Below are 12,353 nucleotides of genomic sequence, written 5' to 3'. Positions count from 1 at the left end.
TTAGAGTCAGAGATGTACACCATTAGATTGTAATAGATCCAAGTAACAACATCCTTGAAAGTTCCAACCTTTCTTCTGATACCTGACCATATTCAAACTGAACATAATTTTGCATAATCTAAACTTTAGACCTGGGGCAAACAAGGATGCTGCAAAGAACTACACAGAATCCAACATCAAATGAGGAATCAAAGACAGTGTATCTGACATAAATGCGTTATGGGCACATCATAACCTGGTACTGAGGAACATTGCCAAGGTAATGTAAAAACTTTACCCTCCATATATTCCTGCAGCAATTCACTGAATAGTGTTTAATGGCAACTTAGTTCCATTCTCTGACAGTAATGCACCTCAACTAGAACATAAAATTTGTCCTTCACAAGAAGAATATAAACAAGTGTCGTTAAAAACAAAGTCACTGCATGCAAGCTTTCCTTTACACTATTAGCTGTGTATTTATTTGGGCTAGGAGCAAGTGAGGACTGCAGATGCTGGGGATCAGAATAGAGTGTGCGGTGCTGGAAAAGCACAGCCTGTCAGGCAGCATCCTAGGAGCAGGAGAATCAATGTTTCAGGCATAAGCCCTTCATCAGGAATGAGGCTTGTGGGGTAAGGAAGCTGAGAGATAAATTGGGCGGGGGGCGCAGGGTAGCTGAGAGGATGATAGGTAGATGAAAAACCAATGGCATGCTGATGCTCATTAAGCCTTTCTGAATAAGGTCTAAGGTTGGATCTGGCATAAGGTGGCAGGGTGGGGGAAAGGTGAGGAAATGAGGAAACTGGTGAATTTTACATTGATCCAGTGTGGTTGGAGGGTCCCAAGGTGTAAGATGAGGTGTTCTTCCTCCAGGCGGCAGCTGGCAAGAGTTTGGCGAAGGAGACGGCCCGAGACCTGCATGTCCTTGGGGGAAGTGGGAGGGGCAGTTAAAGTGTTCAGCCATGGGACAGTGGGGTTGCTTTGTGCATGAGAGCTGGGCTGTCTGAGTAAATGCAAAATGAAAAGATCCATCCTTTTAAAAAAAAGTGCCACTTGTGCTTTCGGAGGTCCTCAAGTTCAATCTGGATGTAATTAACTAATGGATTCATAGCAGAAATTGAGCTGAAACAGAAGATGAGAGAATTAACAAAGAAAGCGTTGGAAGCTACTTATCAAACACGAGTTGCAGGAAAAATTGGGTGGGAAGGTTTGCAGTGGCAGCTGGAAAAGATTCTTGAAAAGACCACAACAAACTTGTAGATAGTTAAAGATTTTTTAAAACTAATTAAGTGAAGGAGGATAGCAGAAAAATGGTATGCTGCGTCTTGTTTTTACCTGCTGCATAGGTTGCTGCACATATCCCTGCTGTTGAAGCACCTGTTGATTAACTGATGGACCAGAGGCAGAATAGTTAGATGTAGGAAGTGGCTGTCCTGGAGATGCCATAATAAATCCAGGCTGCTGTTGTGGCTGAAGCACGACAGATGATGGGAATATGGCAGTGTGGCTATCTGGAGCTTCAGCAGATGGCTGACGGCCAAGGCTCATCTGGCTAAACTGGGCTCCAAGACTTTCTTGCTGCATGAAAAAATAAAAAAAAAGTTATAATTAAACTAGAACTGAATGAGTAATTGGCACATTTCCTCTTATTCTACATAACCAATGGCATGCTGATGCTTATTAAGCCTTTCTGAATAAAGGTCCAATTTAATACTACGAAAAACACCTCTTTGTATTAAAAAGTAACTAAGTTCAAGAGAGAGAGGTTGTGATTTCCCAATCATTCAGAGAAAATTGGTATCACTGGCAAGGCCAGCATATATTACCCAATTGTACTTGCCTTTGAGACACTGGGGGTTGAGAGCCACCTTCTTCTCAACTGAGCTGTTTGCTAGGCCATTTCAAAGAGCAGTTAACATTTGCCCATATTGCTGTGGGTCTGAGATGTCTAGGTCCTAAACTGAGAAAATATGTCAGATTTCCTTCCCTAAAAGGGACCTTAATGAATCAGATTTTTTTTTTAATAATCCATTAGTTAAATGATCACCACTACTGCTGTAAGCAATTTTTTTGAAATAATTCCAAGTTATTCAAACAAACTGAATGAAAAATTCCCAAGTTGCCATCAAATAATCTAAATTAATATCCCTGGCCCATTAGTCTAGATCTCTCAGTCATATTAGAAATTGTGGGCGAGGAACATATCAATATATATGAAGGAAGATGAGTGTTATGGCACTGACTTGAGAGAGATTTCAACATATCCCATATAGCGTAGAAATTTACACAGGCCTTCTTCTGCCAAATATACTGACTGCACTTTATCCATAATGCAATTTTTTTAATGCTACGTTTATATTACAGTTCAAAATAAATTACGGACAGTGTTAGACCCAAAGAGGCATCACAAAGTTGCCAAAAGGAAAAAAGCAAGACTGAACTGGTTGAGTTCAGAATGCAGCACAGCAAGACCATGAAGTTGATTAAGAAGCAAAAAGTACAGCAGAAAACAAACTTACAGTCTGCTTTTATGAGCTTGCAAAGGGTTTTAAAGTGAAGACAAATGTAGGCCCCTAACAGTCATAATTCTGAGCATGGTGGCTCAGTGGTTAGCACTACTGCCTCACAGAGCCAGGCACCTGGGTTCGATTCCAGCGACTGTGTTGAGTTTGCACATTCTCCCAGAGTCAGCGTGGGTTTCCTTGTGGTGTTCCAGTTTCCTCCCACAGTCCAAAGATGAGCAGGTTAGGTGAATTGGCCATGCTAAATTGCTCATAGCATTCAGGGACATGTAAGTTAGGTGCATTCATCAGGGCTAAAGTAGAGTCATAGGGAAGGGGAACAGTTTTGGTTGGGTTTCTCTTCGGAGGGTCGGTGTGGACTTGTTGCGCCAAATGGCCTGTTTCCACACTGTTTCCATTCTATGATAATGGAGAACAAGGAAATAGCAGGGCAATTAACCAATTAATTTTGTTCTAACTTCATAAAAGACAAAAAAAACTTCCCAGAAGTACTCAGGAAGCAAGGACCATTGAGAAGGAGGAATCAAAAGGATATTAGGGCCACAGTCATAGGGGATTCTATTATAAGGGGAGTAGATAGGCGGTTCTGTGGCCAAAAACAGGACTCCCGGATGGTATGTTGCTTCCCAGGTGCTTGGGTCAGGGATGTCACCAATCGGCTGCAGAACATTCTAAAAGGGAAGGGTGAACAGCCAGTTATCTTGGTACATATAGGCACCAACGATACAAGGAAAAAACAGGATGAAGTTAGAGAGTCATAGAGATGTACAGCATGGAAACAGACCCTTTGGTCCAACCCGTCCATCCTGACCAGATATCCCAACCCAATCTAGTCTCACCTGCCAGCACCTGGCCCATATCCCTCCAAACCCTTCCTATTCATATACCCATCCAAATGCCTCTTAAATGTCACAATTGTACCAGCCTCCACCACTTCCTCTGGCAGCTCATTCCATACATGTACCACCCTCTGTGAAAAAGTTGCTCCTTAGGTCTCTTTTATATCTTTCCCCTCTCACCCTAAACCTATGCCCTCTCATTCTGGACTCCCAGACCCCAGGGAAAAGGCTTTGTCTATTTATCCATGCCCCCATAATTTTGTAAACCTCTATAAGGTCACCCCTCAGCCTCCGACGCTCAGGGAGCTAGGAGAGAAGTTAAAGAGGAGGACTTCAAAAGGTAGTGATCTCGGGATTACTACCAGTGCCACGTACTAGTCAGCGTAGAAATCAAAAAATAGGCAGGATGAGCACGTGGCTTGAGGGATGGCATAGGAGGGAGGGGTTCAGATTTGTTGGACATTGGGACCAGTTCTGGGGAAGGTGGGACTATTACAAAATTGATGGTCTACATCTGAACCAGACTAGAACCAATGTCTTTGGGCGAGTTTTTGCTACTGCTGTTGGAGAGGTTTAAACTAATGTGGCAGGGGGCTGGGAACCAGAAGAGAAAACAAGTAGACAGCGACGTGGAAACTGTAAGAATCATGAAAATAGCATGAATAAAAGGGAGTAGGCAGAGAGCAGAAGATCGCAAAAGAACTGACGGCCTGAAGTGCATCAACTTCAATGCAAGGAGTATAGTGTGAAAGGGAGATGAACTTAGGACTTGGATTGGTGCCTGGGAGTATGACGTTATTGCAATCACAGAGACTTGATTGAAGGAAGGAAATGATTGGCAACTAAATATTCTAGGATGTAGGTGCTTCAGACATGACAGGGAGGGAAGTAAAAGGGGAGGCGGAGTTGCATTGCTGATCAGGAATGATATCACGGCTGTGCTAAAGGAGGACACGATGGAGGTCTTGGGTAGTGAGGCAGTATGGGTGGAGCTGAGAAATAAGAAGGGTGCAGTTACATTGTTGGGGCTGTATCACAGGCCTCCCAACAGTGAGTGTAAGGTAGAAGAACAAATGGGTAAACAGATCACAGAAAGATGTGGAGGCAATAGGGGAGTGGTGATGGGAGATTTTAATTTTCCCAACATTGACTGGGATTCACTTAGCATCAGAGAGGTCTGGATGGGATAGAATTTGTAAAAAACATCCAGGAGAGTTTTCTCGAGCAGTATGTCAATAGTCCTACGAGGGAAGAGTCCATATTGGACTTGGTACTGGGGAACGAGCCAGGACAGGTGGTAGAAGTTGCAGTGGGGGAATTCTTTGGGAACAGTGACCACAATTCTGTAAGTTTTAGAATACTCGTAGATAAAGATGAGAGTGGTCCTAAGGGAAGAGTACTAAAGTGGGCCAAGGCCAATTTTATCAAAATTAGGCAGGAGCTGGGAAATGTGGATTGGACATAACTATTTGAAGGGAAGTCGACATTTGATATGTGGGAGGCTTTCAAAGATAGATTAACGGTAGTGCAGGAGAGGCATGTCCCATTGAAAGCAAAGGATAGGAAGGTCAAGATTGGTGAACCGTGGATGACAGGAGAAATTGTCAGATGAGCCAAGAGGAAAAGGGAAGCATACATAAGGTCTAGGCAGCTAAGAATAGAACGGGCCCCGGAGGAATATCAGAAGAGTAGGACAAGTCTTAAACAAGGAATCAAGCGGGCTAAAAGGGGTCATGAAATAACTTTAGCGAGCCCAATTAAGCAGAATCCCAAAGCACTTTATTCTTATATAAGAAGCAAGTGGGTAACTCCAGAAAGGATTGGTCCACTAAAGGAAAATGAAGAAAGGCTGTGTATTGAACCTGATGGAATGGGGGAGATTCTGAATGATTACTTTGCAGTGATCACTGAGGAGAAAAACATGATGAACGCTGAGATTAGAGATAGAAGTTTGACTTGTATGGATCACGTTGACATAAGTAGGGAAGATGTGTTGGGTAGGCTAGAGGTTATTAAGTTGGACAAATCCCCAGGACCAAATGGGATCTATCCCAGGTTGCTGAGGGAGGTGAGAGAGGAAATAGCTGGGGCCCTGACAGATATCTTTGTAGCATCCTTAAATACAGGTGACGTGCCAGAGGATTGGAAGGTTGCTCACGTTGTCCCCCTGTACAAGACATGTAGTAGGGATATTCCGGGTAACTACAGACCAGTGAGCCTGACGTCGGTGGTGGAAAAGTTGCTGGAGATCTATTTATATTTAGAAAAGAATGAGCTTATCAGTGATAGGCAACATGGTTTTGTGGGGGAGAAATTGTGCCTTACCAACTTACTAGAGTTCTTCGAGGAAGTGACCAAGTTGATAGATAAAGGACAGGCTGTTGATATCATATGCATGGACTTTAGTAAGGCATTTGATAAGGTTCCCCATGGTAGACTAATGGAGAAAGTGAAGTCACATGGTGTGCAGGGTATTCTAGTTAGATGGATAAAGAACTGGTTGAGCAATAGGAAACAAGAGAGTAGTCGTTGAAGGGAGTTTCTCGAAATGGAGAAAGGTGACCAGTGGTGTTCCACAGGGATCAGTGCTGGGGCCCTGTTGTTTGTGATATACATAAATGATCTGGAAGAGGGCACTGTTGGTATGATCAGCAAGTTTGCAGATGACACGAAGATTGGTGGAGTAGCAGAAAGCATAAGGGATTGTCAAAGAATACAGGAGGATATAGATAGACTGGAGAGTTGGGTGGAAAAGTGGCAGATGGATTTCAATCCAGACAAATGTGAGGTGATGCATTTAAACAAGACTAATTCCAGAGCAAATTATACAATGAACGGAAGAGCCTTGGAAAAAGTTGATGGGCAGAGAGATCAGGGAGTGCAGGTCCTTTGTATGCTGAAGGTTGCTGCACAGGTGGATAGAGTGGTCAACAAGGCCTATGGTATATTTGCTTTCATTGGACGGGGTGATCAGTATAAGAGCTGGCAAGTCATGTTAAAATTGTACAAGACATAGTATTCTAAATGCTGCTGAACCAATGTACAGTTTTGGTCGCCACATTACCAAACAGATGTGGACGCTTTGGAGAGAGTGCAGAGAAGGTTTACAACGATGTTGCTTGGTATGGAAGGTGCTAGCTATGAAGAGAGGTTGACTAAATTAGGTTCGTTTTCATTAGAAAAAAGGAGATTGGGGGAGAACCTGATAGAGGTTTACAAAATCATGAAGGGTATAGACAGGGTGGATAGAGACAAGCTTTTTCCCTAGGATGAAGGATTCAATAACGAGAGGTCAGGCTTTCAAGGTGAGAGGTAGAAAGTTTAAGGGGGGGATACACGCGGCAAGTACTTCACACAGAGGGTGGTGGGCATCTGTAACGCATTGCCAGAATTAGTAGTAGAGGCAGACACAGTAGATTCATTTAAGAATAAGGGGTAGGCCACTTAGAACAGAGTTGAGGAGAAACTTCTTCACCCAGAGAGTGGTGGGTGTATGGAATGCTCTGCCCCAGAAGGCTGTGGAGGCCAAGTCTCTGGATACTTTCAAGAAAAAGAGTTGGATAGAGCTCTTAAGGATAGTGGAATCAAGAGTTATGGGGCTAAGGCAGGAACAGGATACTGATTGAGGATGATCAGCCGTGATCATAATGAATGTGGTGCTGGCTCGAAGGGCAGAATGGCCTACTCCTGCACCTATTGTCTATTGCGTCTGGACAGATGCACGAGTAGGAGGGAGCAGAGGGATACAGATACTTTGGAAATGGGCAACAGGTTTAGACAGTACATTTGGATCAGCTCAGGCTTGGAGGGCCGAAGGGCTTGCTTCTGAGCTGTAAATTTTCTTTGTTCTTTGTCTTTGTTATTAGTATTAGTAAATAAATAACGCTGGAGAAATTAAAATAATCAAGGAGATAGCCACGGAAGTTGCATTGGCTGTCACCTTCCAAATTCTTTAAATTCTGGAACAGCCTCAGCAAATTAGAGGAGGCATGTAATGCAACTCTGCTGTTTAAAAGGGGAGGAAGTGGGTAAACCAGAATGTACACAGACCAGTTAGCCTAACGGAACAGGGAAAATGCTGGCATTTGTTATAAAGAATGTGATAACAGGATACTTATAAAAAAAAAATTAACGATATTACATCAACTCAACATGCACTTATAAAACAGAAGGAGCTTTTTGAGAACTTGGATTATCAGTAAGTTTTTGAAGTGCCACTTTGAAATTAGTTGGCAAAAATCAAAGTCCTTGGGATACTGGCATGGACTGTGAATTGGTTGGCATGCAGGAAACACAAGTTTGGAATAAATGGGTATTTTTCAGAAATGAAGGCAGTGTCAATGGGGGTATCGACATAATCACGGCTTGGTCGCAAGCTATTCACAACATAACAACAATTTAGATGAAGGAATCAAGTGTAATATTTCCTCATCTGCTGATAACACAAACTAGGTTAGAGTGAGAATGATGGGGGAGATGCAAAGGGCCATTTAGATAATTTGAATGAATGGTAAAATACATGGCAGATGCAGTAAAACTTGGAAAAATGTGTAGGAGAAACAAAATGGCAGATAATCTAAATCATGATAGGTTGGAAAATATTAAATGTACAAAGGGACTGGCATGTCTTTGTCCACTCATCACTGAAAGCAAGTATGCAGGCACTGTAAGCAGTTGAGAATGCAAATGGTATTTGGCCTTCATTGCATACGTGTTTGAGTACAGGACCAAGAAGTCTCACAGCAGTTGTACAGGAGCTTGATAAGAGCACATTTGGAGTATTGTGCAGAGTTTTGGTCTTTTTAACCAAAACAAGGAGATACATACCATTAAGGCAATGCAGCAAAGATTTACCAGACTGATTCCTGGGCTGGCAAGTGAGGAAAGATAAGGTTGCCTCAGTCTATATACACTGGCATAAAGCAAAATGAGGATATCTCACAGGACCCAGTATTGATGGGCTCAACAGACCAAATGGCCTATACCTCCTCACATTTTAAGTCATCTGGGTGACAAATCACTCAGTAAAATAGATTTCTTTGGACTTTATACTTCATTATTAATATTCATACTTCAAAATCAATAAGGAATATTCACACTTTATCTCCATCTCTTTTGTTGATGCTTATGTCCATGCTCAGGGTACTTGCCCAATGTTTGAAATTAAATAAAAAATGAAATAAAGGATCAAGGATCGGCACTCAGGCAATCGCAGGTTGTGGAGACACTCTTGGATGCACCCATAATGGAAATCAATAGATTTCACTTCAGTTCTATTGCAATTATACATAAGAAACTAGCATTTTGTACTTGAGATAAAGGTAGGGACAAAGCAAAACTATGAAATCAAATAGCTTTTACATTAATCATGTGTTGCATGCTTCTTGTTTAACTTAGGAATATAAGCTACTTTTACCTTAAACCCAACCAAAAATATTTTTAGTTAAGTCTTAGTCTGAGTGAGCTTACATGGGCTTAAGTGTATTATAATTAAGCAATTCATTTGCAGTAGCAGTAAACTAAGTCAACGGCAACTTTGCTGAATTTTTCATTGTAAATGTAAACACAAAGTAAACTAACAACAGCTTCTGTTGGAAGTAATTAGTTTTCGGCTTTTTTAAATACAAGAAATAAAAAGCATAATGAAATTTGAGGGCAGTATCTTTTGGTTAAAATATCGTCCCTTCTGACAGGTTTTTCAACTATGACTAGAATGGGTACTTTTTAAAAAGTCAACTTGAGCTCTACCAAGAAGACGCTTTACTACCTGAATTTAAGTATGGATTTCAACTAAAGAAATACTATTAAGATAATTCTTTAATCATCTTAAAGAATAAATGCTTATATAAAGAAACTAAATTTAAAAACCTCTTCAGCATCATCAAGAGTAAGACATAGCAAGTACGTAAAATTACAAGCAACAGTGAAAAGACAGACATACATGTCTACAAACTACAGATCAGAAAGATGAAAATAGAATATTGAGTGTCTATACCACAGTGTATTGCTGGGTGGGTGATACTGGCAGGAGTTGTGGTGGGTAAGAGACCGCAGTGTACTGGATAGGCTGTGAAGAAGACTGCAGAGCCCGAATTGGCTGAAGAAGCAATAGTTTGCACAGTTAAATTAGCAAAGTTCTCCTTAAAACAGCCCGAAAGGTTGCAGTGTAATTCAACAAAAACAAGATCACATTACTCCAATTTTTAAAAGTTTTATAACCAAAAACTGTCAAGAAGTATCATTTCATATCCTTATGCTTATTGTAAAACCGCTTTGCAACAAATAAATCAATACTTCAAAATATTCCTTAAGGTTAGTGTTTGGTTTGGTTCACCCAATTTACAAATGCATTCCTGTAATCAACTTTCAATATATTCGAAGCAGCAAGAACTGAAGGGATACAGAAATTTAGGAGTTCAAGTACAGAAATCACAAAAATCAGGTGGAAAGGCACAAAACATAATTTATTTTAGCTACATAGAAGCAAAAACAGAAATTACTGGAAAAAACTCAGCAAGTCTTGCAGCAGTGGAGAGAAAGCACAGTAAACGTTTCAGAACTCAAATCATTAATTCTGCTTTTTCTCCACAGATCTTCACTGCCAGATCTGCTCAGATTTTCCAGAAACTTCTGTTTTTGTCTCTAATTTCCAGCATTTGCTGTTTTTTTTTGTTTAGCTACATAAAACTCTGCTTAAACTCCACTTGGAGTATTTTCATCAGTTCTAGGCATCACACTACAAAGGAAGTATATTGGCATTGAAGGGCCTGCAGTGCAGATTCAACAGGTAGTTAAAAAGCTGCGATGACTGCAGATGGCGGATGAGGATTTCCTTAGTTTTCAAGATTAAGGAGTGATCTAACTGTGGTGTTAAGATTAAGAGGAATTGAAAGGATACAATTTTTTTTTTTAATTGGTGAAAGAGTTCACTACAAGGAGTAGCAGAAACCTGAAACACTTTCTTGAATAGGTGCTGAGATTAACTGCATTGAAAATTTCAATAAATAGATACACTTTTGATAGCCAAGAGTATGTGGCCATATAGAACTAAGACAAGATGCAGATAACAGGCTCACAGAAAATTGTATCAGGAGATCATTTGGCCCAAAGAGGCTGCTTCATCATTCAAAATGATCATGACTGATCCTCTATCTCAACGCCACACACCTCCGGTCATACCCCTTGTCATTTATGGCTTTAAAAAACCTATTTCTTTGTGAAGCACATTCAGAAACATGGCCTCCACAGCCTGCCGAGAATTCCACAGGTTCACCATCCTCAGAAGACATTTTGCCTCACCTCAGTCCAAGATGGCCTACTGCATATCCTGAGATACTGATCCATCCTTTCAGAGACCATTGCTAGGAGAATCAAATGTACCTGCATCCAGTCTGTACATTACCCTCAATTTTATGTTTCAATTAGATCCCCATCAATTTTTTTCCAAATCCAGTGAATAGGGGCCCAGTTGACCAAACTTCTTCTCATAAGAAATCTGTCATTACATGAATCAGTCTAATATACTTTTGCTGCACTCACTCTATGGCAAGTATATTTTTCATAGGCAGGAGACAAGAACTGCACACAATAATAAAGATGTGATCTCACTAAGGCCCTACACAGTTGTACTAAGATTTCCTTCCTTTTGTATCCTTTTGCAACGAAGTCTGAAACCTAACATATTATTTGCTTTCCGAACTGCTTGAAGCATTTGCATGCTTGCTTTCAGTATTTGGTGTACAGAGACATCTTTGCATCCTTCACACCCTTTCAATACCCTTATGGATGTGCACAGTCGACGACAATTAAACTGATTGATGGGATGATAGGCTGAATTGTCCACTTCTACTTTTACACTTTAGATTGGAAGGCACGTATGAGACCTTGTTGCCCATTACCAATTCCAGCCTGCTTTGTATATGCATCGGCAGTCAACATATTACCACCACTGGGGAAGCAATATTTGGGGGAGATGGGCAGCTCAGATTCTCGGAAATTCAATGGCTTGGCAACTGGACCAGAAGATGCTTGCTCTGCAACCCTAAGATGTTACAGGCAGGCTACATCAGTAATGAGAGAGACTTCTACACTAGTACAGGAAGATGGTCACCTTTTGGAGTTACAGCAGACTTAAGACTGTCAGAACTTTGTTGCATAAAGTGCTGGCCAGAATAAAGATACTGATGGATCCTGGACCCAAGTAATGGGCAGTAGGCAGGGAGGTTTGGATAGGTTGGAGAGTCCACTTGGGGAGGGAGAGGAGGTAAGATTTTCTGGTTTAGGACACACGTCATGTGTAGACAGCATTCGCCAACAAAAGTTTTTAAAATGGCAAGGAGGACAGTATTTTGTCCAAATATGGGCTGACCACCCATTCACCCTCTGTAATATGGGGTCAATTAATCCTGCTCATTTTGTCACAAAGCTAGTCCTTTCTTTCTCAAAGCTTTTCTCTGGCTCAAAGATACTCTGTCCTTTATTTTTTTCAGAGGGGTAGTAAACCATTCAGAGTGGTTTGGTACAGAGATGAAAAGGATTTTGAGAGGCCTTTTGTTTATATACAAACAGATGAGACTTCAGGCCAAAGATGGTCATGTTTTAGATGTGACCTCTAGGATGAAAGGGGAGTGGTCAGCTCTCTAGCTGAGCAGTTTAGTTCAGTCCAGACTGGTTGGGAGTTCAAATGCTAGGAGCTGTGTGACAACTCTCTCCTGCCCTTCCAAATTAAATCTGTAAGCATCTGACTCTTTATGTACTGTGTTTTAATGGGGATTTGCTTAGTGGGACTGTTGCGTATATTTGGAACAGCATACTTAAGTCTAGTTTGGGTAGACTGAGATCCGTCAGGGCTCTTTATTCTATTCTTCATGTTTCATTATGCAATTTTGTGAATACATTTTTGTCTGTTTTAAACCTGGTAATAACCTCACTAACTTACTCAGGGTAATTTTACTGTACATCTCCCGAAACAAATTGCAAAGTTATGGTCTGGGCTGCCTGCTTAAGAATATT

At 41.2% G+C, this 12,353-nt stretch overlaps 1 protein-coding gene across 15 annotated transcripts in view; it reads right to left on the bottom strand.

Annotated features, from left to right (window-relative positions):
• Positions 1–12,353, bottom strand: part of r3hdm1 (R3H domain containing 1) — a 187,450-nt gene that overhangs the window by 79,092 nt on the left and 96,005 nt on the right. For 11 of the 15 annotated variants that reach the window (XM_087989207.1, XM_087989205.1, XM_087989206.1 and 8 more), the window contains 2 exons: positions 9,337–9,438; positions 1,316–1,558 (listed from right to left, as the gene is read on the bottom strand). In XM_087989207.1, coding sequence (XP_087845333.1) covers positions 1,316–1,558; positions 9,337–9,438 — 345 coding nt within the window. The remainder of the gene's footprint in view (positions 1–1,315; positions 1,559–9,336; positions 9,439–12,353) is intronic. The other 4 variants (XM_087989211.1, XM_087989214.1, XM_087989217.1 and 1 more) reach the window with 1 other exon arrangement.

Source organism: Chiloscyllium plagiosum, unplaced genomic scaffold, assembly GCF_037043375.1.
Source record: "Chiloscyllium plagiosum isolate Xiang-an unplaced genomic scaffold, Cpla_swu_hap1 HiC_scaffold_7, whole genome shotgun sequence".
Lineage (NCBI taxonomy): Eukaryota > Metazoa > Chordata > Chondrichthyes > Orectolobiformes > Hemiscylliidae > Chiloscyllium > Chiloscyllium plagiosum.
The sequence above is the reverse complement of the archived record's forward strand: the minus strand, read 5'-3'. Positions and strand labels throughout refer to the sequence as shown.